The sequence below is a fragment of the Serinus canaria genome, chromosome 28, assembly GCF_022539315.1.
Source record: "Serinus canaria isolate serCan28SL12 chromosome 28, serCan2020, whole genome shotgun sequence".
NCBI lineage: Eukaryota > Metazoa > Chordata > Aves > Passeriformes > Fringillidae > Serinus > Serinus canaria.
The window spans coordinates 3,242,214-3,265,584 of NC_066341.1; the positions used below are offsets into that span (position 1 = coordinate 3,242,214).

The 23,371-nt window shown below is 57.9% G+C and overlaps 2 protein-coding genes across 5 annotated transcripts; both read left to right on the forward strand.

The window, feature by feature from the left end:
* The first annotated feature begins 10,479 nt into the window (after positions 1-10,479).
* LOC127060943 (putative per-hexamer repeat protein 5) lies at positions 10,480-12,202 on the forward strand. The gene is made up of 2 exons (XM_050986233.1): positions 10,480-11,874; positions 11,935-12,202. Exon 1 carries the CDS (start codon positions 10,871-10,873, stop codon positions 11,816-11,818), a length of 948 nt encoding a protein of 315 aa, XP_050842190.1. The 5' UTR covers positions 10,480-10,870; the 3' UTR covers positions 11,819-11,874; positions 11,935-12,202.
* A 2,259-nt stretch (positions 12,203-14,461) lies between these two features.
* LOC103821915 (acidic leucine-rich nuclear phosphoprotein 32 family member B) lies at positions 14,462-22,702 on the forward strand. 4 transcript variants are annotated; one of them, XM_030232912.2, is made up of 7 exons: positions 14,462-14,631; positions 17,041-17,190; positions 17,640-17,762; positions 18,710-18,908; positions 19,191-19,312; positions 19,648-19,702; positions 20,941-22,702. In XM_030232912.2, the coding sequence occupies exons 1-7, from the start codon at positions 14,578-14,580 to the stop codon at positions 21,027-21,029; spliced, it is 792 nt and encodes a 263-aa protein (XP_030088772.1). In that variant the 5' UTR covers positions 14,462-14,577; the 3' UTR covers positions 21,030-22,702. The 4 variants fall into 4 exon arrangements, with proteins under 4 accessions (XP_030088772.1, XP_030088773.1, XP_050842188.1 ...); XM_030232913.2 differs by having other exon boundaries at positions 19,194-19,312; XM_050986231.1 differs by lacking the exon at positions 14,462-14,631 and adding an exon at positions 14,790-15,109.
* Positions 22,703-23,371: the final 669 nt, after the last annotated feature.

Below are 23,371 nucleotides of genomic sequence, written 5' to 3' on the forward strand. Positions count from 1 at the left end.
ATTAGAGGCCTTTTCTTGACACAAAGATTGTAAAGCATTGTAATGGGCTGCCCAGGGCAGTGGTGGAGTCACCGTCCCTGGAGGTGCTCAAAAGCAGCGTGGATGTGGCACTTGGGGACATGGGACAGTGATGAACTCAGTGGCAGTGCTGGGCTGATGGTTGGGCTTGATCATCTTTGCTTTTCCAGCCTTAAGGACTCTTGTGATTCTAAACCTCCCTGTATCTGAAAATGCTTTCTCTCAAAGCTTCCCTGAAGTCCTCACCTCCTTGCTGAGCCCTGGTGCCTCCTCCCTACCTGGCTGCTCACACCTCACCTCTGCTCAGCTCTGTGAAGGTCAGTGACACAGGGACTGTCCTGTCCCCTCAGCTGCTCCCTTCCTGCTCCCTGGCACTGATGCCCTCTTGCAAGGGCCCACTTCCCAGGCAATGTACCAGGCTTTGTGACACAGGGCAGGGTTTAACCTGGACAGCCTCATCCCAGCTCCTTTGCCTCTCTGTCACCCCTGGGGCAGGCACTGGGTACCGAGGTTCTCACTGGGACAGCTGAGAGCAGGCAGTGGAGCCACAGAATCCAGAGAGTTTGGGTTGGGAGGGACATTAAAACCCATCCAGTGCCACCCCCTGTGCACCTTCCACTCTCCCAGGGGGCCTTGCCTAAGCCAAGGACCTTGTCCTTGAGCCAAGCCTTGTCCAAGTTGAGGGATGGAGCAGAGGCTCCCCAGGAGCTGGACCAGCTCAGGGCCCAGCTGGCAGGGTTTTATTGCTGTGTGCCCACAAGCCATGCTGGGCAGGCAGCTCTGCTGCTGCTGCTGCTGCCAAAAACTGGGAAGAGGGGACTCTGGCAGGTGAGTTTGGGAAAATCCAGTTGCTTAACTCGAGGCTGGTCCTACCTGCTCTGTCCTGTGGCACTTTGGATGGAGATTTCCACCCAAACTGCTGCTGAGGAGGGATTTTTTACGAGATACCAATTACACTGTGGTTCAGGGCCACGTGTGTTTATTTATTGCTTTGGCTGCTGTGGGCAGAGGGGCAGCAACAGCAGGGCAGGGAGGATGAGGTGGGAGTGCTGGCATCCCACATTCCCACTGCTGTTGGCTCAGCAGAGTGAGTCAGAGCCCTGGGGTGGATGGAGACAAATGACTTTGCTCCATCCTCAGAGAGAGGCAGAGGGAGAGTCAGGAGGGGAATTCAGGCATTTTGGCTCCTTGCTGCCCTGCTGCAGCACTCTGTCCATGCCCAGGGAGGCCCTGGAGCTGCCTGGACAGGCTCCATCCCACTGCCATCCTTAGCTTTTGGTACTTCAAATCCAGAGCTGCAATTTCCTGCTTCCAGGTATAAAACCACAGGCAGGTGACCTGGGAGCTTTGCTAATGCTGAACAGGCAGATAATCCCTCTCCTTCCTGGCTCCAAAGGGCAGGAGTCTGTCCTCTGCCTGGCTGGGAAGCTGTTTCACAAGTTGTGGTCAGGAAGAGATAACAAGAGCAGCAGGAGATGTGCTACTGCTGGATGTGCCTTGCTCAGCCAAATGGGAGCATTTGCCTCTGTGGCTGCCTCAGAGCCCCTCAGGAGCAATGTCCCCACTCCTTTCCCTTCTGCAGAGCTGCAAATATCTCTGTGTTTCCTCACCAGGCAGGGCAAGGGCTCCAGGCAACCAAAATCCAGCAGCAGAAAGAGCAGCAAAGGCAGGAGCACCCCACGCCAGGTGTGGCCCTGGAGCCTCCAGTGCCTGAAACACCTGCTGTGTGCAACACCTTGTGCAAGTCAGCCTCCACAGGGCACAGCACAAGCCTTGTCAGGCCCCACAGGGCTGGTCTCAGGGTCCAGGAGAGATTCCCCAGCAATCCCTCAGCACTGAGCAATGTCCCAGGCAGCCCGTGATCTGCACTCCAGGCAGGATGCCATACCAGGCAGCCCAGGAGGCTTTGTCAATCTGACCACCCCGGGCTTGTTTTGAAATCCTGGCAGGTTTAAAGCAAATGCCATAATTGCTGATGGTGACAGTGAGAACAGGAGTAATCAAAGGACATTCTCCCAGTGCTGTCATCTGTCACATGTGCCTCCAGCACTGCGAGGTGTGAGGAGAGGCTGTGCCTTGTGTAACTCACTGGGAGCTGCTGGGCCTGCAGGGGCTGAGCAGAGCCCTGCCCCACTCTCCTTACCTTGGAGATGAAAATATCTAAATCAGGAAATTTAATCAAGAATCACCTTATTCTTGGCCAGGCACAGCACAAACTGGGCTTTCTCAGCCACCGGGCTGCCTGGAGTCCCAGGAGGTTTTGGATTTAGCAGCCACAGAGCAGGAAGGCTCCTCTCACCAAACCTAACCCCTGCAGCCAGCAACTTGTCACCTTTATTTCATAAAACCCTCAGCCTTACAGCCCATCTCATCCCCATGGGCAGGGACACCTTCCACTACCCCAGCCTGCTCCTGGCCCTGAACCCTTCCAGGATGGGACATTTGCTGGAATGTTGACTCTGAAGAGATGTGAAAAATGGAAGGGGATGCAGAGAAAATTCCTTTTTGCTTGGGCTGAGCCTGCAGCTCCCCATCCCAGCTGGCAGCAGCTCAGAGCAGGAGCTGTGTTATCCCACGCTGCAATCCCAGAGTGGTGCAAAGATTTGGCAGGAGACCCCGGTGGTTTGTGCAAGTCCTGGGAGAGATTTGATAGCAGAGTCTGCAAGCAGCCCTGGGAACCAGAGACTCCTTCAGGCAGGGCTGGCTCTGAGCTCTCAGGGAGTAGCCCCCCAGCCCCTCTGTGCTCCCTGTTCCCTGCTGGGCAGAGAGCAGGAGCTGCTGCCTCTGCTTCAGGAAGGGGAATTAGGGTCTGAGGAAGTTCCCAAGAAGGCAGACACAGGTTTGCCTCCTGCCCCATCTTCTGGTGGTCATTGATTTAATACTTCCTTAGGTGGAGGTCCTGGGCTGTCCTGTAACCTGTCAGGACAGGCCAGTCTTGCCCATGCTTATCTGAGCCTTTTAAAGATTATTTTTATGGTAATTTTTACAGCAGCAAGGTTGTGTTTAATTAGGTGCTGGCTGGAAAAGCACCTCCTCTTAGAACCCTGGAAGGTTTGGATTGGAAATGACCCTAAAAAGCTTCCAATTCCATCCTCCTGTCATGGCAGGGACACCTCCCACTGTCCAAGGCTGCTCCAGGCCCTGTCCAGCCTGGCCTTGGGCACTGCCAGGGATCCAGGGGCAGCCACAGCCCTGCTACCCTGGGCAACTTGTGCCAGGGCCTCACCACCCTCACAGGGAAGGATTTTTCTTCAATATCCCATCTAACCCAGCCCTCTGGCAGTGTAAAATCAGTGTCCCCTTGCCCACCTGCTGCCTGATGGCTGCACTGGGAGCCCTTCCCTTCTAGAAAGAAAATCCCAAGAAGCTGTTCCCTGTTCCTGTTCCCATCCTGCAGGTCCCTCCTGCTCATTCCCAGTGCATTCCCTGAGCCTTGTGGAGTTTCCCATCTCTGTTCAGAGAAGCACATCCCATCCCAGGTGTTTTCCAGCTCTGTCTCCCTACACAAATAAAGGAAGGTGGGTATTTGGGACTCTCTCCCTTTTGGGAACACAAGTCTGTGCCCCTCGAGGGCACAGAGGGGCTGCTGGGACAGGGACATGGTGACACCTTGAAGAGCCACTGGGAAAACCTCTTGGGAGAGTTTGTCACCCAGACTGGCAAAGCCTGAGGAGGGCAGGGAGGTGCAGGAGTGTCCCTGGAGATTTCCCCTCCGTGCACATTCCATAGGAAGGTCCTGATGCCTTTTCCAGGGTTGTGCTGATCTGTTGGCAAACTTGTGCCCAATTCTCAGGGCTGCCCCTGCTGCCTCAGGTTGGAGCTTTTCTATTTTTCAGACTCTGTGCTGCTTTAGTGTTTGGGTCTGGGTTCACATTATGGGATGCTGAGCTCTGTGCACAGAGCAGGGAGACAAAACAATTCCTGCTCCAGCTGGGCACCAAGGACAAATGATCCAAATCTCAGCCCAGGAGCACAAACCCCGTGGGCTGGAGAGAGAAAAACAAGGGTGGGACTGGATGGGCTGGGGCTGGAATGGGACAATGAACTGCAAGGTGCAAATGGAGCAGAGCTGATCCCAGGGAGAGACCCTGTGACCTGGTGTCCATTTTGGGACCATCTTTGTTTATCTTGGGTGCAGCCCTGACTGGGCTCTTGTGCTGCCCAAGGTGGATCCATTAAGGCCTTTTAATAAATCCCTGCTTTATTAACTAACTCTGTCTGGTCTCTGTTCTAGGCCAGCCTTCACAGGGGATCACCCCAGGGACACTGGGAATCACCAAACAGGAATCACAGAATCCCTGGGCTTGGAAAAGCCCTCTAGGGCCATCAAGTCCAACCATCAACCCAGCACTGGCAAGGCCACTGGTAAACCTTGTCCCCAAGTGCCACCTCCACAGGTTTTTTGAACACTTTCAGCCACAGCAACTCCACCACTTCCCAGGACAGCCTGTTCCACTGCCTGGACACTCTTTCCAAAAGGAACTTTTCCTAACACCCAATTTGAACTTCCCCTGGTACAATTTGTCAGGCCACCAGGTGTCTGTGGAGAAGAAGTTGGGAGCACTCCTTTTGCTGAACATCCACCCTGGCCCTCAGTAGCCCTCGCCTGCAGAAATGTTTCCTTCCTTCATTTAATAACTTCCCGATTCTTCACTACCTTGTTGCTCTTTTAATTTCTGCCTCTCCCTGCAGGAACTAAAACCCATCTCCAGCTAATAAAACCAACTAATCCCAAGAGTTTGAGTCTTCAGGCAACTCCTAGGTGAAGCTGAAGGGCCCAAAATAACCCCTGGCTGCTGCAACTCCCTCGACTTCCTGCTTGCATCAGGATGGAGTTTGGCATCACAACAGCTCTGAGCTGTCAAATCAGCCCTGAGGAGGGTCTGCCCAGCCCATGCCAGCTCTGGAGGGTTTCAGGGGGGATGTGGGAGACTGGAGAAGGTGCAGGAGGGAGCCTGGGGGCTCTCCCGTGCTCCTGGAGCTGTTTCCCAAGCCCAGCTGGACCCCGAGCAGCTCCTGCCTGCCAGGAATTCTCCCACACCCTCGGAGGGAGGGCGAGAGCCTTGCACAAGGCTGGTGACAGAGGAGGGGGAGGAGGAGGAGGAGGCTGCTCTGGCCTCCAGGCTGAGCCCGTGCCTATCTCCCCTGTTGTTGAGACTGGGAAACTGGAATGGGAACTGGGAGAGGGAGCCATCCCACCCACAGTGTGCCTCTCCCTGTGCTGCTCTTTCCCAGACAGATGTTTCCCAAATCTCATTGTCATGTCCTGAACTCTCAGTGCAGGCAGGGAGCGAGCACAGCAGCCCCCTGGTGCTCTGGGACCACGGAGGTGATGAGGAGGAGCTCCAGCTTGCCCAGGGATGCTCTCACTCCAATGTTTCTCTGCAAAAAAAAGAGGATATTAGCACTGTGAATAGGATATAATTTGTGGAGAGGATATAATCTGTGAATTAGGAGCAAGTGCAGCTGTGACTGAGCAAACACAGAAATCCTGATTTTTTTCCTACCTGTTCACATTTCTGTTCACAGAAATTCTCCAGACAAGTGCAAGCCCAGGCCAGAGAAGGGCAAGACCTCAGGGTTCAGCTGTCCATGGCCGTGCTGAGCAGAAATGTCATGAGCTGGCTGAGACCTGATGCAGCTGGAGCACAGCCCAGGTGGCAGGAAAGGGGTGCAGGGACAGGCCAGGGTGATGCTCCAAGGAGGATGTGAGTGCTGCTCCAAACCCCATCTGAGAGCTGTGAACCCCAAAGTGGTGACATTTGAGGATCCTACACAGAGAGCTCCTGCCTGTTTGCTTGAACTTGTTGTAATCCTGGACTGAGGTGCTCTTTGGTGCTCCTGGGGTCCCTGGAAATGCCACCCCAGCAGCTGCAGCATTCTTTAACCCTAATCAGGGCTGCACCTTGGGGCCTGAGGCACCTGGAGTCCATTTCCCACCTGTGTAAGCTCCTTGGGACAGGAGGTTTCTCTGTGTTGGTTCCTTTACAGGGGATCCAGAGCCCCCTGGCAGTGCCAGGCAGGAGTTGCCATTGTGCTTGTTCCTGATGTTACTGCTGGGTCTGGCTGAGCTGAGGGACATTATAAAATCAGTAAGTATTTTTTAATTAATTGTTGCAAATCTTGCAAATGGCTTGGGAGGCGCTGGGGGCAGCTGGAGGTGACAACTCCACGTGCAGCTGAGGTGGGGACAGCGCCCTAAGGGCAGCCCTGGCTCCCCAAGTGCCACCCCAGGCACGTCCCTGCTGTCTCTCCCTGGGCTGCAGCCAGAGCCATTCCCACCCTCTTTCCCAGGCATGGAGGTGATGCTGGAGCAGCTGGGCCCTGGCTCTGGGCAGGGTGGTGCTGCACCCACACCTGCCCTGCACAGCTCAGCTGGGGGATCAGGCAGGGACCTGCCAGGTGCCTCCAGATCTGCTCAGAGAGAGGGGCTGGCTGCTGCTTCATGGTTACAGGCACAGGGATGCCAGAATCCACAGCTAATTACTGCAGAGCACGGCTAATTACTGCAGAGCACGGCTAATTACTGCAGGGCAGCAAGGCAGGGGATGAACAGGAGCCCAGGGGAGCAGGAGGGCTGATGGCTGGACCAGGAGTGTGGGCAGCAGGGCAGGGACTGTCCCCTGGGCTGGCACTGCTGAGGTCCTGGGGACAGTGTGGGCTCCTCATGACAAGGAGGACCTGGAGGGGCTGGAGCGTGTCCAGGGGAGGGAATGGAGCTGGGGAGGGGTCTGGAGCTCCAGAAGGGGCTAAGGGAGCTGGGAAGGGGCTCAGCCTGGAGCAAAGGAGACTCAGGAGGAACCTTGTGGCTCTGCACAGCTCCTGACAGGAGGGGACAGCCGGGGGGGGTCGGGCTGTGCTCCAGGGAACAGGGACAGGAGCAGAGGGAACGGCCTCAGGCTGGGCCAGGGGAGGTTCAGGTTGGGAATTGGGAAAATTCCTTCACAGGAAGGGTGGGCAGGCACTGGCACAGCTGCCAGGGCAGTGCTGGAGACCCCAACCCTGGAGGTGCTCAAAAGCGGTATGGAGAGGGGAATTGGGGTGTTGGGAAAGGGGGGGTTGAGGTACATGGGGAAAAGGGGATGTGGGGATGGTGGCACTTGGGGACAGGGCCTGATGGTGACTGTGGTGCTGCTGGGTTAATGGTTGGACTCTACAGCTCCTGTTTGGGACCCTGGTGCCACCCAAACCCTTGGGGCGCCTCCGCCTCATCCGAGTCACAAAAAGCTGCCTGGAGGTCCCACACTGGCAGTCCCCAACTGTCCCCACGCGTCCCCACCTGTCCCTACCTGCCCCAGGTGCGTCTCCAGGACCCCCCCACGCCCCAGCGGTGCCCGTGCTGAACGCCAGCTTCGGGGACGCTGGTCCTGCCCGTTGGAGACAGGTGGGCCTGGGGGGTTTGGGGGGGGTCTGACGGGGTTTGGAGGGATTTTATGGGATCCTGATGGAGTTTTGGGGTGTCCTGAGGGGATTTTGGGGGATCGTGGGGGAGTTTATTGTCCCTTGCCTCGGGAGCAGCCGTTATCCCAGAGCAGGGCACCGTGCCCGGGGTGCCCTCCGGGCCCAGCCGTGCTCAGAGCCCTCCTGCACAGGGAGGGGTTCCCCCGCTCCCCCCGGCCCATCCCGGGACCCCCGAACCCGCCGGGCCCCCCCATGGCCCGGGACCGGCCCGTGGCCGTGCTGGTGCTGCCCCCTGCGGGTGACGGGGCCGCGGTGCAGGCGGGGAGCGGGAAAAGGGATTGGGGTACGGGAAAAGGGGTACGGGGTACAGGAAATGGGATTGGGGTACGGGAAATGGGAGTGGGGTAACAGGGATTGGGGTACGGGAAAGGGATTGGGGTACGGGAAAAGGGGTACGGGGTACAGGAAATGGGATTGGGGTACGGGAAATGGGAGTGGGGTACGGGGATTGGGGTACGGGAAAGGGATTGGGGTACGGGAAATGGGAGTGGGGTACGGGGATTGGGGTACGGGAAATGGGAGTGGGGTACGGGGATTGGGGTACGGGAAATGGGAGTGGGGTACGGGGATTGGGGTACGGGAAAGGGATTGGGGTACGGGAAATGGGAGTGGGGTACGGGCATTGGGGTATGGGAAAGGGATTGGGGTACGGGAAATGGGATTGGGGTACGGGGAAAGGGGTACGGGGTACAGGAAATGGGATTGGGGTACGGGAAATAGATTGGGGTACGGGAAATAGATTGGGGTACGGGAAATGCATTGGGGTACGGGAAATGCATTGGGGTACGGGAAAGGGGATTGGAGTGCAGGGAAAGGGATTGGGGTACAGGGAAATGGGAATGGGGTACAGGAAAAGAGGTACGGGGAAAGGAGTATGGGGAAAGGGATTGGGGTACGGGAAATGCATTGGGGTACAGGGAAAGGGGTACGGTGTACAGGAAAAGGGATTGTGGTATGGGAAATGGGGTATGAGAAAGGGGATTGGGGCACAGAGAAAGGGACTGGGGCACAGGGAAATGGGATTGGGGTACGGGAAAGGGATTGGGATACGGGAAAGGGATTGGGGTACGGGAAAGGGGGTTGGGATACGGGAAAGGGGATTGGGATACGGGAAAGGGATTGGGGAACAGGAATTGGGGTATGGGAAAAGGGATTGGGGTACAGGGAAATGGGATTGGAGTACAGGGAATTGGGGTATGGGGGAAAGGGATTGGGGTATGGGAAAGGGATTGGGCTGCAGGGAATGGGATTGGGCTGCAGGGAATTTGGGTACGGGAAAGTGGCTTTGGGCACAGTGCAATCCAGGTACAGGACAATCCCATTCCACCCCTGCCATGGCAGGGACACCTCCCACTGTCCCAGGCTGCTCCCAGCCCTGTCCAGCCTGGCCTTGGGCACTGCCAGGGATCCAGGGGCAGCCCCAGCTGCTCTGGGCACCCTGGGCCAGGGCCTGCCCACCCTGCCAGGGAACAATTCCTGCCCAAGATCCCATCCAGCCCTGCCCTCTGGCAGTGGGAGCCATTCCCTGGGTCCTGTCCCTCCAGGCCTTGTCCCCAGTCCCTCTCCAGCTCTCCTGGAGCCCCTTCAGGCCCTGCCAGGGGCTCTGAGCACTCCCTGGAGCCTCCTCCTCTCCAGGCTGGACACCCCCAGCTCTCCTGGAGGACACAGGACACCTGGGGGATCCTTGTGGCTCTTTGAGGACAGGAGAGCTGTGGTGGGCAGCTCCTTGTGGCACAGCCAGGGCTCCCCAGGGACTCTGAGGAACCACCGGGCCAGGAGTGAAGCAGTTAAACTCTGTATAAAACACAGGCCGGTGATGTTGTGTTGTATAACAGACAGATAATATGTTTTTTCCCGGCATCTGTGCTCCAGCTTGCCTGAAAAGCTCCAGACCTGAATTTCAACCCCTGTCAGCAGTTCCAGTCCAGCCTCGCAGCGCTGTCACCCGCAGTAAATTACCGGCTTGGCGTTAATCTGCCCGAGCGCAGGGAGCCGAGATCGCTGCAAATGCATCTCCCAGACATCCCCTGCGAGCCGCAGCTTTAAAATCCATTCGGGGGAAGCAGGGCCGGGGTTTTATTGGAGGGCAAACAGAAAAGCTCAGCTCCCGAGGGAGCGCGGCCCAGGGGAGGGGAGATAAACCCACCCCGGCCCGGGGAGGGGGGGACAGGCCATTGTTTGCTACAAAGGACAGGAAACGAGCCTCAAAGGGGACATGAAAGAACCTTAAAACAAATGCAGATCAGCGAGCGGGGATGGCTCCGAGCATCTCCCGCCTGCGCTGCCCTGGGCAGCTGCGGGGCTCGGAGCGGGGAGCCGGGGACCCCTCGGGTGCTGGACCTGCCTTTTCCCCCAGGATGGAGCCGAAAAGGGTCAGAGGAGCCTGGGATCACCCGGAGCCACCCATTGTGGCCGGGCTCGATGGTTGTAGAATCGTCACCTCAAGGAATGGTTTGGGATGGAAGGGACCTTAAAGTGCCACCCCTGCCATGGCACGGGCACCTTCCACTGTCCCAGGCTGCTCCAAGCCCTGTCCAGCCTGGCCTTGAACGTATGGTTAGGCTCAATGGTCCTAAAGCTCCTTTCCAACCTAAAAATTTCCACGGTTCCACCCTCCTTCCCTTCCAAATTCCTTCATTCTCACGGGGTGTGACTGAGCTGGGCGGGACACTCCGAGCTTGTCCTTACTCCAGCCTTGGGCTGCTCTCCTGCTCCTCTAGGACCCCCAAACTTATCCCATCCCCAAAACTCATCCCATCCCCAAAACTCACCCCATCCCCAAAACTCATCCCATCCTCCATCCATTCATCGCCAAAACTCATCCCCTCCTCCATCCATCCCCAAAACCCAACCTCCTCCATCCATCCCCAAAACCCACCCCCTCCTCCATCCATCCCCAAAACCCACCCCCTCCTCCATCCATCCCCAAAACCCACCCCCTCCTCCATCCATCCCCCAAACCCATGCCATCCTCCATCCATCCCCCAAACCCACCCCCTCCTCCATCCATCCCCCAAACCCATCCCCTCTGCCCAGCTCCACACAGCCCCAGAACTGGGTGGGTTTGGGGTCTCCTTAGGGCCCCCCAAGGAGGGGGAGCTGGTGTGGTGCCTCTCTCTGGCTGGAGAACCCGAGCCGTGCTCAGCAAGAGGAGTCACAGAGGTGCCAAAAACGCGTTAAAGGCACTTTTCCTCCCCGGAGATAGCCCTTATCAGCTCTGAAAGAGCCTGGGTTTGGTCCCTTTGGAGCGGAGCCCCTCTGCTGAACGTTCTGCTCCTCCCAGTGAGAGCAGGCTGGCGTTTGAGCCAAGTGGCAGCAGTGACCCACGGTGGCCCACAAAGCCATTTCCTGCCATACAAGGCAGGCTGGTGGCCCTGTGCCAGAGGGGACAATGAGGGATGGTGGGGCCTGGCCTGCGAGCCCTCGTGTTCCTGTTTACTTGGAGCCTTGCTCCTGGATCAGAGAGATTGCCCCGGTTCCTTTCTCAGCCATTTGGAGTGCAGTGCCAGGCAGCAGTGCCAGATCCTGCAGGAATCCTCCTCCTGCGTGGCTGCCTGGCATTGGTGGCTCTGTGTCCTCAGTGGGGACCTTCCCCAGCCATGCAGGGGGGGTCCCACCAGCTCTGTCACCCCCTGGAGGGACAGCAGGACCCGAGGCCACCTCCTGGGCCAGGGGCAGTGACCGCCCTGCTGGCCCTGTCCTGTCCCCTGCCAGGCCAGCAGGGTTCCAGGCTGAGCCCAGGGCTCCGTGTGTCCCTGTCACACGAGGGAAGGGACAAACAGCAGCGCAGCCCCGCAGCGAGGGAGGTGCCGCTGTTATCTCGTCCTGCCTGCAGCCCAGAGCCCGACACACACCCTGCCTTTATCAGCACGGCCCGCGGGCAGGGAGGGGCTGCGACAGCGACAGCGACAGGGGCCGGGCAGGGGGACAGGAACGTGGCACTGGGGATGGGAGCATAGCGCTGGGGACAAGAACATGGCACGGGGGACAGGAACGTGGCACTGGGGATGGGAACATGGCACTGGGGACAGGAACATGGCACTGGGGACAGAAAAGTGGCACTGGGGACAGAAAAGTGGCACTGGGGAAGGGAACGTGGCACTGGGGACAGGAACATGGCACTGGGGACAGAAAAGTGGCACTGGGGAAGGGAACGTGGCACTGGGGACAGGAACATGGCACTGGGGAAGGGAACGTGGCACTGGGGACAGGAAAATGGCACTGGGGAAGGGAACGTGGCACTGGGGACAGGAACATGGCACTGGGGACAGGAATGTGGCACTGGGGAAGGGAACATGGCACTGGGGATGGGAAAGTGACACTGGGGACAGGAGAGTAGCACTGGGGACAGAAATGTGGCACTGGTGATGGGAAAGTGGCACTGGGGACAGAAAGGTGGCACTGAGGACAAAAATATGGCCCTGGGGATGGGAAAGTGGCACTGGGGACAGAAAGGTGGCACTGAGGACAAAAATATGGCCCTGGGGATGGGAAAGTGGTGGGGGCAAGAACAAGGCAGTGGGGACAACAAAGTGGCATTGGGGTCAGGAACATGGAACTGGGGACAGGAAAGTGACATTGGGGATGGGAATGTGGCACTGGGGACAAGAACATGGCAGTGGGGATGGGAACGTGGCACTTGGGACAGAAAAGTGGCTCTAGGAATGGGAATATGGCAGTGGGACAAGGACATGGCACTGGGGACAGGAAAGTGGAACTGGGGTTGGAAATGTGGCACTGAGGGTGGGAAAGGGGCACTGAGGATGGGAAGGTGGCCCTGAGGACAGGAAATGGAATCAGAGAATTGCTGAGGTTGGAAAAGCCCTCTGGGATCATTGAGTCCAACCATGACCCCAGCACTGCCAAGGCCACCCCTAATCCATGTCCCCAAGTGCCACATCCACGTGTGGTTTGACCACTCCAGGGATGGTGACCCCAGCACTGCCCTGGGCAGCTGTGCCAGGACCTGAGCCCCCTTCCTGTGAAGGAATTTCTCCTGCTCTCCACTCCAAACCTCCCCTGGAGCAGCTTGAGGCCATTTCCTCTTGTCCTGTGCCTCGGCCTCAGGAGAAGATCCCAACCCCCACCCGGCTGCAGCCTCAGGACGTGTCCAGAGGCACCTGGGGGTGGGAGCACGGGGCTGGAGAAGGGATTGTGGTGCCCGGGGATGGGAACAGCCCTTGGGGACTGGGACACTGGGACACGGTGCCTGGAGGTGGGAATGTGGCTCTGGAGAGAGGAACACAACACCTGGGGATGGGAACACGGTGCTTGGGGATGGGAACACAGCTCTGGAGATGGAACCATGGAATCTGGGAATGGAACCATGGAATCTGGGATGGGAACGAGGCTCTGGAGATGGAACCATGGTTTCTGGGAATGGGAATGTGGCTCTGGAGAGTGGCACACAATGCCTGGGGATGGGAACACAGTGCTTGAGGATGGGAATGTGGCTCTGGAGACGGAAAAATGGAACCATGGTGTCTGGGAATGTGGTTCTGGAGAAGGGATCCTGGTTCCTGAGGATGGAAATGTGGCTCTGGAGATGGAACCATGGTGTCTGGGAATGGGAATGTGGCTCTGGAGAAGGGACCATGGTTCTTTAGGATGGGAATGAGGCTCTGGAGATGGAACCATGGTGTCTGGGAACAGGAATGTGGCTCTGGAGAAGGGACCATGGTTCTTGAGGATGGGAATGAGGCTCTAGAGATGGAACCATGGTGTCTGGGAATGGGAATGTGGCTCTGGAGAAGGGACCATGGTGCTTGAGGATGCTGGAAACAGAACACAGTGCTTGAGGTTGGGAATGTGGCTCTGGAGATGGCACCATGGCTCTGGAGATGGAATTGTAGTACCTGGGCATGGGAAATGGGCTCTGGAGAAGGAATCCTGGTTCTTTTCCAACTGTGCTGGAAACTGGGACACTGCGCCTGGGGGTGGGAATGTGGCTCTGGAGATGGGAACAGGCTGCTGGAGAAGGAACCATGGTACCTGGGGATGGGAATGTTGTTGTGGAGGAGGAACCATGGTACTTAAGGACAGGGACACTGTGGATAGGGACACTGGAACACAGTGCCATGGGGTGGAACCACAGTGCTTGAGAACAGGAATGTGGCACTGCAGAGGAAAACAGGGTGCCTGGGGATGGGAACATGGTGCTTGAGGATGGCAACATGGCTCTGAAGATGGAAAGAAGCTGCTGGAGAAGGAACCATGGTACCTGGGAATGGGAATGAGGCTCTGGAGGAGGAACTGTGGTGCTTGAGAATGGGAACACAGCACTGGAGACTGAAACACATTGCCTGGGGTTGAAAATGGGGCCCTGGAGAATGGAACACAGTGCTGGAGACTGGAACACAATGCCTGATGGTGGTAACATGGTCCTTGAGGATGGGAATGTGGCTCTGAAGATGGGACCATGGTACTTGGGATGGGAATGTGGCCCTGGAGAAGGAATCCTGGTTCTTGAGGATGGGAACTGGATGGTGTAGGGAGACTGGAACCCATTGCCTGGGGTTGGAAATGTGGTTCTGGAGATAGGAATGTGGTTCTGGAGATAGGAAAAGTGACTCTGGAGAAGGAATCCTGGTTCTTGAGGATGGGAACACTGTGCTGGAGACTGGAATGCAGCGCCTGTGGGTGTGAATGTAGCTCTGGAGATTGGAACAGGCTGCTGAAGACTGGAACACAGCACCTGAGGATCGGAATGTGCCACTACAGCTGGCAGCACGGTGCCTGGGGACAGAAACGTGCCCGCGGAAGGCGGTGCCGCGGGTGGGCAGCGCCCGGTGAGCCCCGGGGGCCGCGGCCGTGCGGTGCCGGGACTCGAACCCGGGTCCTTTGGAGGGCGGAGTGTGTGCGGGGGCGCTGCCGCCAGAGGGCGCTGCCGCGCGCGGGCCGGGCGCGGCGCGCGCGCCTTTGTTGCCGTTGGCGCCTCTTCCTGCGCCGGGCGGCGGCGGCGGCGGCGCGCGCGGGCGGGGGCGGGAGCGGGAGCGCGAGCGCGGCGGGGCCGGGAGCGGCGGCGGCGGCGGCACCGGGAGCGGCACCGGGAGTGCAGCGCGGCTCGGGCTCGGCGGAGCGGAGCGGAGCGGCGGGAGCATGGAGATGGAGAAGCGCTTGACGCTGGAGCTGCGCAATAAGAAGCCGAGCGAGGTGCGGCGGGGAGCGGGGCGGCACGTGCTGCGGGCGGGATGGCGGGGGGAGGCTGGCGGCGGGAGAGCGGCCCGCTGGGTTCCCGCACGGCGGGAGCCGGGCGGGCTTGGCGGGGTGGGGACGGGGCGGTTGTGGCGGGAGCGGAGCGCGGCGGCGGGAGCGCTCCCGCCCGGCCCGCAGCCCCGGCATGGCGGCGCGCACGTGCGCGGCGGGGCCCGCCCGCTCCGGGGCCGCGCTGGAGGCGGCGGCGGGGCCCGGTCCGGCCCGCGGAGGGGCCCGGGGGACAGCGGGCCGGGCAGCGGGCAGGGCCGGGCCTGGCCAGGCCCCGCCGCAGTCAGCGGGCCCGGGCCGGGCCGGGGCGGCCCCGCGCGGCCATGGCGGCTCGGCCATGTTAGCGGGGCCCGGCCGGGCCCGGAGCGGCTCCCGCGGGCTCCTCCGCCCGGGCAAAGGCTCGGGGGCTGCGGGGATGAACCTTCAGGTGCCGCCGGGGCCGCCCTTTCCCCTCAGCCGGCGGTCACGGGGCCGGGCCCGGTGCTCCTCACCCTCTCCGGGGCCGCCTCATCCCCGGGTCTTCTCCTCAGGCCGTCCTTTCCCGGATCTTCCCTTTTCCCCGGATCTCCCAGCTCCCTTTCCCCTGGATCTTCCCTTTCACCGGATCTCTGCTTTTTTCTGGATCTCTCCTTTTCTCCGGATCTCCCCTTTTCCGTGGATCTTCCCGTTCCCTTTTTCCTGGATCTCCCTTTCCCCGGATCTCCCCGTTCCCCTTTTCCCTCCATCTCCCCTTTTCCCTGGATCTCCCCGTTCCCCTTTCCCTGGATCTCCCCTTTTTCCCGGGTCTCCCCGTCCCGGGCCGCCCCGCTGGGCCGTGCCCGGTCCCTCCCTGGCCCCGGGGACACTCGGTGTCGTGGCAGCCGCGGGCCGTGGCCCCGAGCTCGGGGGGAACGGGCGCTGAGCGGGGCTTTGGGTGGAGATTAAAGCAGCTTCGGGCACGGCCGGGGGATTTGCAGGAGCAGAGCGGCTGAGCAGGAGGAGCTGCTAGCGCCTGGTGCCCGTGGTCGGGGCTGGGTGTCCCTGCGTGTCCTGGGACCTGCTGAGTGTGCTGGGACATCAGAAAGGGCCCGGCCTGGGGTAGAGCTGAGCTTGGCTGGATTAGGCTTGGGGCACCCAGAACAGCTGGGGCTGCCCCTGGATCAGTGCCCAAGGCCAGGCTGGACAGGGCTTGGAGCAGCCTGGGACAGTGGGAGGTGTCCCTGCCATGGCAGGGGTGGCACTGGATGGGCTCTGAGGTCCCCTCCAACCCAAACCATTCCAGGATTCCATGATAACCTGCTGGAGTTCAGGCTCAGCTCTGTGTCCACACCTCATAGCAGCAGCCACCCAGGTCTGCCCAGACCCACTTTGGTTGGAGCACATCAGGTTTCTGACATGTTGGGGAGCAAAACACACTCAGCTCCAAAACTTCTGAGAGCCTCACTTCAAACCCCCAAGCAGCGATGCCACTTGAGGAGTTTGAGGCCATAATTCATTCTGAGCTTGTGCTGTGAAGGTGGCAGAGATTGCCCCCAGCCCCAGGCTCTCTCTCTGGGAAGGCAGAGGGTTTAAAATGACTCTGGGAGCTGGCTGGTGTGAGCGGGAGAGGGAAAATGGGAGTGCTGAGAAGGAGGAATTTGGAGAGCACCACGAGCCTTCTGGCCAAGGCTTGTTTTTGCATCTTGCTGTCAAGAATGTGTGGGGTAAAAGCAGGTTTTGGGAGTGGTTTGTGAGAGCTGGGGCTGTGTCTGGGGGGCAGGGGTGTTTTCCCCCAGGTGTTTGGGGACAGCAGCTCTCTGCTGGTGCTTGGTGGTCTTGGTGGCACAGGGGGGTTGATTCCTTCCTGTGCTGAATTCCTGGATGTGGAATCCGTGCTGGGCACAATGTTTGGTGCCATCAGAGGCCTTGTGTCACCAGCCTGAGGTTGAGCTCATGTGCTGAGCCCTGCCCAGGCACCTGTGCCACCTCACTGACACTGTCACAGGGAGGTCAGTCCTGTGGGGACAGGTTTTCTGGCACCCCAGAGGTGTGGGGGACAAAATGAGAGGGGACAAACCCAGCTGACCTCGTTTGGCCCCTCGTTAGCAGAGACTGAAGCTGACTCTGAAAGCTTTATTGACGTGACCTCGTGGTTCCAAACCCCTGGAGGGAGGATGGGGACTTGGTGGGGACAGCAGCAGTGTGTTGGTGGCCTGTGCTTAGAGGGTAAAACCCAACCACGGTGAGGGACTGTCACCAAAAGTTAGTTGGCTTTAAGGTCCTAAATTTGAGTGAGGAGGACCTGGAGGCTCAGCTGGGCTCTGGGTGTGTTGGTGGTGTCACCTCGAGGCCAGCGGGACGGTGGCAGCTGTGGTGACAGCTGTGGGTGTCCCTGTGCAGGTGAAGGAGCTGGTCCTGGACAACTGTCGCTCGGAGGATGGCAAGGTGGCCGGCCTCTCCTCAGACTTTGAGAACCTGGAGTTCCTCAGCATGATCAACATCAACCTGCTCTCCGTGTCCAACCTCCCCAAACTCAACAAGCTCCGGAAGGTGAGTCTGGACTCTGCTCCCATCTCCAGCACCCTTGGCCTTGTGCTGCCCCTGGTGGCTGTTGGTTTTTCTGTATTTGCCAGAAAATATCTTGAATTTTGCTCCTCACTTTTTATCTGAGCAAGTGAGAGGGGTCAGTTTTAATGTGCAACAAAACCCTTCTGAGCTCTTCAGGTGTTTAGTGCCCTTCCTGTCTTGTTTTTCTGCTCTTGTGCTGCTGTCAGAAGCTTCATGACACCATAAATACTTTGGGGTTTGGAGCACTTACCAGGATGGGGGTGGCTGGCAGTGCTGTGTCCCTGCAGAAAAGGGGTTTTAAGGGCAAACTTGACCTGCTGCTCTGTGAGCTGAAATTTTGGTGCTCATTGTAGCCCAATTCTCAGTGCAATTTCCTTCCCTGTATCACAAGCTGAAACTCTTGGTGACCATGTGATATTCCCTCCCTTCAGCTGGAGCTGAGTGATAATAGGATTTCTGGTGGCCTTGAAGTTCTAGCAGAGAAAACTCCCAACCTGACACACTTGAACCTAAGTGGCAACAAGATCAAAGACATCAATACCCTGGAGCCCTTGGTGAGTGGAGGCTGTGCTGGAATCCCAGGGATTGCTTTTCCTTTGGGGATTGGGTCTGTGCAGCAGGAATCCAACGTCTTGGTAACTGTTCCAACAGCACTTCGTGGTTCTGATGGGAACAGATTTGATCCCAGTTTGAGGCTGGGCCAGTAGTTAATGGTTCCTCAGTCTGGAAAAGCAGCAGCCAGTTGCTAAAAGAAGCGTGAAATGGGGCTGGATGAGTAAAACTGTGGATGCTCAGTGCCCAGCTGAGAAGGGACCGGGAAAGGGTCGGAGGCAGTTGGAGGTAGGTGGCACCTGGGGTGTCATGGAATGAGGTAACTGGGCAGCACTGAGGGCATCTGTCCCATCGGCCTGAAGGTCCTGCTGCCCCAGCACTGCAGGGCTCCCATTCCCATTCCCACAGTGGTCAGTGAGGCTGGAAAAGGCCTCTGAGGCTCCACCTGAGCTGCCCCAGGAAGGCTGTGAGGGACACCTGGAAGGTCTGACGCAGGACATTTGTCTCACTGGCTGTTTTGTCCGTCCATTCCCTCCAGAAGGAGTTTGGGATTGTTTTGCTCCTCCTTTCCTTGGCGTGGTGCCCACTGTGATGGCCTGAGCTGGGCTGTGCCAAGGGCACCCAGGCTGCAGCTCTCCCTGAGCTCTGCCTGATCTTTTGAGCAGGATGAATCCAGCTCAGCTACTCCTGAGCTTGCTGGGCCTGCTCAGAAGAAAGAAAGATTTGCAGTTACACAGAGAGTTTGTTCCAGAAAGGGAAGCCAGGACAGAGGAGCTGGACAGAAATTTCTTGTGCCCACAAGGAGAGGAGCAGTGACTCCTGTCCATCCGAGGAGCATGTGGGGCAGAACAGCTCTGTGCTGGACCTGGGCAGTGCCCCAGCCACCCTGCCTTGCCTTCCTGATCTTCAGACAGCACTGTAAATAACCTTAACAAATTGATTTTTGCAGAAAAAGTTGCCAAACCTCCACAGTCTGGACCTGTTCAACTGTGAGGTGACGATGCTCATCAACTACCGGGAGAGCGTCTTTGCCCTCCTGCCCCAGCTCACCTACCTGGATGGCTTTGATGCTGACGAGCAGGAGGCCCCTGACTCAGACCCTGAAGCAGATGGGGATGCACTGGAAGATGATTATGAGAATGGGGAAGGTGAGGGTTTTTTCTCCTCCTGGTTTTCCTGCTTGGTAACAACCCCTTTTGCACTTTTGGGTGGGTTCCACCGCTGGAGGAGGGGCTGTGGGGGTCCCTCACCCCTTCTCCCTGCCCCACCCCACTCCTGGCAGGGAGTGGGACTTGCTGGGAGGTGACAGGGCTTGGTGCTGTCCTTCCTCATCCTCTGTGACCTCTGCCTGCTGCTCACACAGCGCTGAGGGGTGAGGGGTGCCTGGGTTTGGGACCTGGGGCACTTCCCTCCCTCCCCCTTTTTGGTAGAAGGTGAGGAAGAGGAGGATGATGAGGAGGAAGACGATTTGGATGAAGAAGTCATCGACGACGAGGAAGATGAAGACGATGATCTGGAAGGTGAAGAGGAGGAGGATGGAGTAGATGATGAGGTAAAGCTGTCACCAGGTCACACCTTTGTCCCTTGTCTGGTGACCCAGGTGTCACAGGAGCCTCCTGGGGGCAGATCTCAGGAGTTTGCCGCCCACTCTGGGCTGCTGAGAGTCACAAACTGCAGAGAGTTTCCAGGTCAGCCTTGGCCTGGCCCTTCCATGGCTCTGGGTGATGGATCCCTGCAGCCCCATCCCTGGGATGTGAGGAGCTCTTGGAGATCCAGAGCTTCTCCTGCCACCCTCAGGCTTCAGTGGGGTGGGACAGGGGAGCAGGACTGGGATTACTGCCCCTGGGATTGGGGTTCCTGCTACAAAGCCTCTTGTTTTCACTCCAGGAGGAAGATGAGGAGGAGGATGGTGAGGAGGATGAAGAAGATGAAGCTGAAGAGGGTGAGTTGAGTCCTAACAATTCAATTTCTTGCAGAGCTCCCTCAGCAGTCAAATATTTGGTGTTTTTGGAGCTTCCTCAGCCTCAGTGCAGGGCTGTTGTTGCTGCAGCTTTTCTGCCTGAGCTGGTGCTGAGCAGTGTCATCACCAAGGGTCACACAGGGGGGAAAGGGATGAAATTCCAACCATGCTGGGTAATTCTGGGAAATGTGAGAGGTCAGCTGCTTAGAAAAGCAGTTCTGGGAACTGATGGGCCATGCAGGAGCTGGGCTTCTGTCCCAGGAGGGTGTGAGGGAATCTCTTGGGGACACATTCCCCTCTCAGATCTGAGCTTGGGGCCAGGCTCCTCTGGTTGTGCAAACAAACACCCAGATGAAAGTTGACAGATTATTGTGGCTGGTGTGAATTGAAGTGATCCTGGATGAATCATGGAATTGTTAAGGCTGGGAAAACCCCTCTAATACTGAGTCCAACACCACCATGTTCACCACTGACCTCTGTCCCCAAGTGCCACATCCACATTTTTTTGAGCAGTTCCAGGGGTGGTGATTCCAGCACTGCCCTGGGCAGCCTGTGCCAATGCCTAACCACCTTCTCCTTGAAGGAATTTTTCCCAATATCCCATTTAAACCTCACCTGGTGCAACTTGAGGCCATTTCCTCTTACCCTGTCACTTGTTACCTGGAACAAGACTGGCTGTCCCCTCCTGTCAGGAGCTGTGCAGAGCCACAAGGGCCCCTCTGAGCCTCCTTTTCTCCAGGCTGAGCTCCTTTCCAGCTCCCTCAGTCCCTCCTGGTGCTCCAGACCCTTCCCCAGCTCAGTTCCCTGCCTGGACTCCCTCCAGCCTCTCAGTATCCTCCCTGTCAGGAGGGGCCCAGAACTGCCCCAGGATTTGAGGCTTCAGCAGTGCCAGCCCTGGGGGCCCTGAGCTTGGTCAGGAATGCCTGATTTTTGAGGTGCTGTGGTTTTGAGGATGCTCAGCCAAAAAAAAAACCCAAAATCCCCTTTCCAGCTGTTGTCCAGGATGCTTGGAGGGCAGAGAAAGTTGTTGGTGTCTCGTGTCAGCCCAGGCTTTTCCAGGAGGAGCAGGGCAGGGTGGATCTGTGGATCTGCTCCCAAGTGGTGCCAGTCTGTCCAGTGGATATGCTCCCAAGTGGTGCCAGTCTGTCCCCTGCCAGCTGCAGAGCTCAGCTGCTGTCCCTGGCCTGGGCTGGAAGAGTGAATCCCCTCTCTCTTTGCAGACCACCCGTGTGGGCAGAAGAGAAAACGAAGTCTAGAGGATGAAGGAGAGGAAGATGCAGAGGATGAAGAGGATGATGAGGATGACTGATCCCAGCGAGCCAATCAGTTTTACAGACTCTGACTGTGCTTGTCTTAACCTCCCCGTTGTGTCTGTGTGAGACTGTAAATCCCTGTCTCCCACTCCTCCTCCTCCCCCTTTGTATGGCTGCAGCGTCCACAATATATTTTTTTAAGATTTAGAATACTGTAGGCATTCAGGGGAATCTTCCATACAAGGCTCACTTTTTTTCTCACAAGTATCTCATGACCAAAGGCTTTTCTCCGTTCAGTGGTTTGTGCAGCAGCTTAAAAAAAAGCGAAAAAAAAAGCAAAAAAAAGCCAAAAAAAATCAAAAAAAGAGGAAAAAAAATAATCTCCTCCTTAGGGTATCTGTGTGTCCCAAATCAGCTGTGCCACACTGGACTCAGAGCTCCAGCTGTCACCCTGCCAGCACGGAAGGCCTTTGCCACCCTCGTGCCCTCAGCCCAGGGCTCTGAAGATGCTTTTTGAGCCACCTCGGGTGCAAAATCTGGTTCATCTGCGTGGACTCACGAGGATCCTGAGGGTATCTCAGATCTGAAATCATGGTGATGTGATCTCTGGACATGCTTGAAGATGCTTTGGTGCTGGGGATGGGGGTGCCTGGGGTTTTGGGGGAGGGAGGGAGGGGCTGCTTGCATGACCTGGTACCTCTGCCGATGCACCTTGCAGTAACCCTGCACTTGCTTTCCTATTTTATTTTATGAACTGGAACATTTTTCCCATTGGCCACTCGAGAACCCTCCCTTGGGCTGTCCCAGGTCAGGGGGGTTCCTGTGTCTGTGTCGTTGCTGCAGGGAGCCCTGCAGCTGCTGTGGGAAGGGATAGGGAATGCAGGTGAGGGGTACTGCTCCTCCACCCCTCATTTCACACTGCACAGCCCTGTGCAGCCACCATCACTGTGATTGATGCTCCTGCAGACCGTGTTAGCCTGGAAATTCTCAGGGTCCTTCTGCCAGCCAGTGCCACCTCTGCACGGGCCCCTGGTGCCAGCCTGGCCTGGGCATCCTCCTCATCCTCCTCCTGGGTTCCCAGCAGGGAGCAGAGCTCCAGCTCCCCCCTCGGGGTACCCCTTGGTGGCTGGAGGGAGGATCTGGGGGAGCCAGGCAGGTGCATGCAGCATTCCCAACCCCATTCCCACCTTCCCTGCCATCCCAGAGGTGTCCAGCCAGCGCATCCCTGGGGAGAAGGGCCCGGGGAGGGAGGGAGGGATCTCGGGGTGGGGCAGCCCGGGGGTGCAGACAAGCACTGGCACTTTGTGGCATTCCCGCTGGGGCTCCGTGTGCCCCCGGGGCCGAGGCTCCAGCCCTTCCCTCCTCTCCCGGGGGGTGTGGGGTGTGCTCAGCAGCACATCCCCCCCCTCCTGCCTCGCTTCGCTGGTGTCTCTTGCATTGTACAGTCGCTGTGACCATTCGGAGAAGAACTAATCCTGTAAAATGCAAACTGAGTAACTTATAAATGTTTAAGGAATTTTAAAAAAGAAAAAAAAAAAAAAGAGCAGCAGTTACTTCTAATTTTTTCCCTGCATTTTTAGCAGATTGTATGGATTTTATATTAGCCTAGTAACTGTCAGGTTTTGATTGGTCAGACTAGTCCCAGAAATAAGGATCTCCAGCCCTTTTGTATCTTTTGTTACAAAATTTGGATAAAACTTTAATAAAGACTTCAGTTTTTAAAAATCCATTGCTATGGAGCTTGTCTTGGCTGCCTCTGCCTTGGGACCAGCCAGGAATGCTCGGGTTTGTGCTGGGAGCAGGGACTGTCCCCTGTCCCCAGGAGGGCTGGGTTGGGCTCGTCCTGGTCTGGCAGGGACAGAGGGGGGGCTCTGCTGTGGGCTGGGGTCTGTGGGCCCTCCATGGGTCAGTTCTGCCCTTGGGGGGGCAGAGCCAGACCCAGGGTCAGCGACAGCTTGGGAAGGGTCTCCCTCCTCCCTTTGGGGTGGCACTGTCCTGGAGGGGACTGGGGGGCTGAGCTGTGCCCCCTGCCCCACTTTGGGACTTGGGGGTCCCTTTGGGGTGCTCTGTGACCCTGTGCTGGCTCTGTGATGAGCTGTCACTCTGCCAGGTCTCAGCAGCTCAGGGACACATCAGGGGCCCGGGCTGGACTGGGGAGGGCACGGTGCCAGCAAAGGGGAGAGCCCCGGGGCATCCCGGGGTGCTGCCCACCCTGTGGGGATGGCAGCAGGAGGAAAGGTTTGATGGCAGCAGGAGGAAGAAGGGATGGTAGGAAGGGATGGCAGCAGCAGGAAAGGCATGGATGGCAGCAGGAGGAAGAAGGGATGGTAGGAAGGGATAGCAGCAGCAGGAAAGGCATGGATGGCAGCAGGAGGAAGGAGGGGATGCCCTCCCCGCC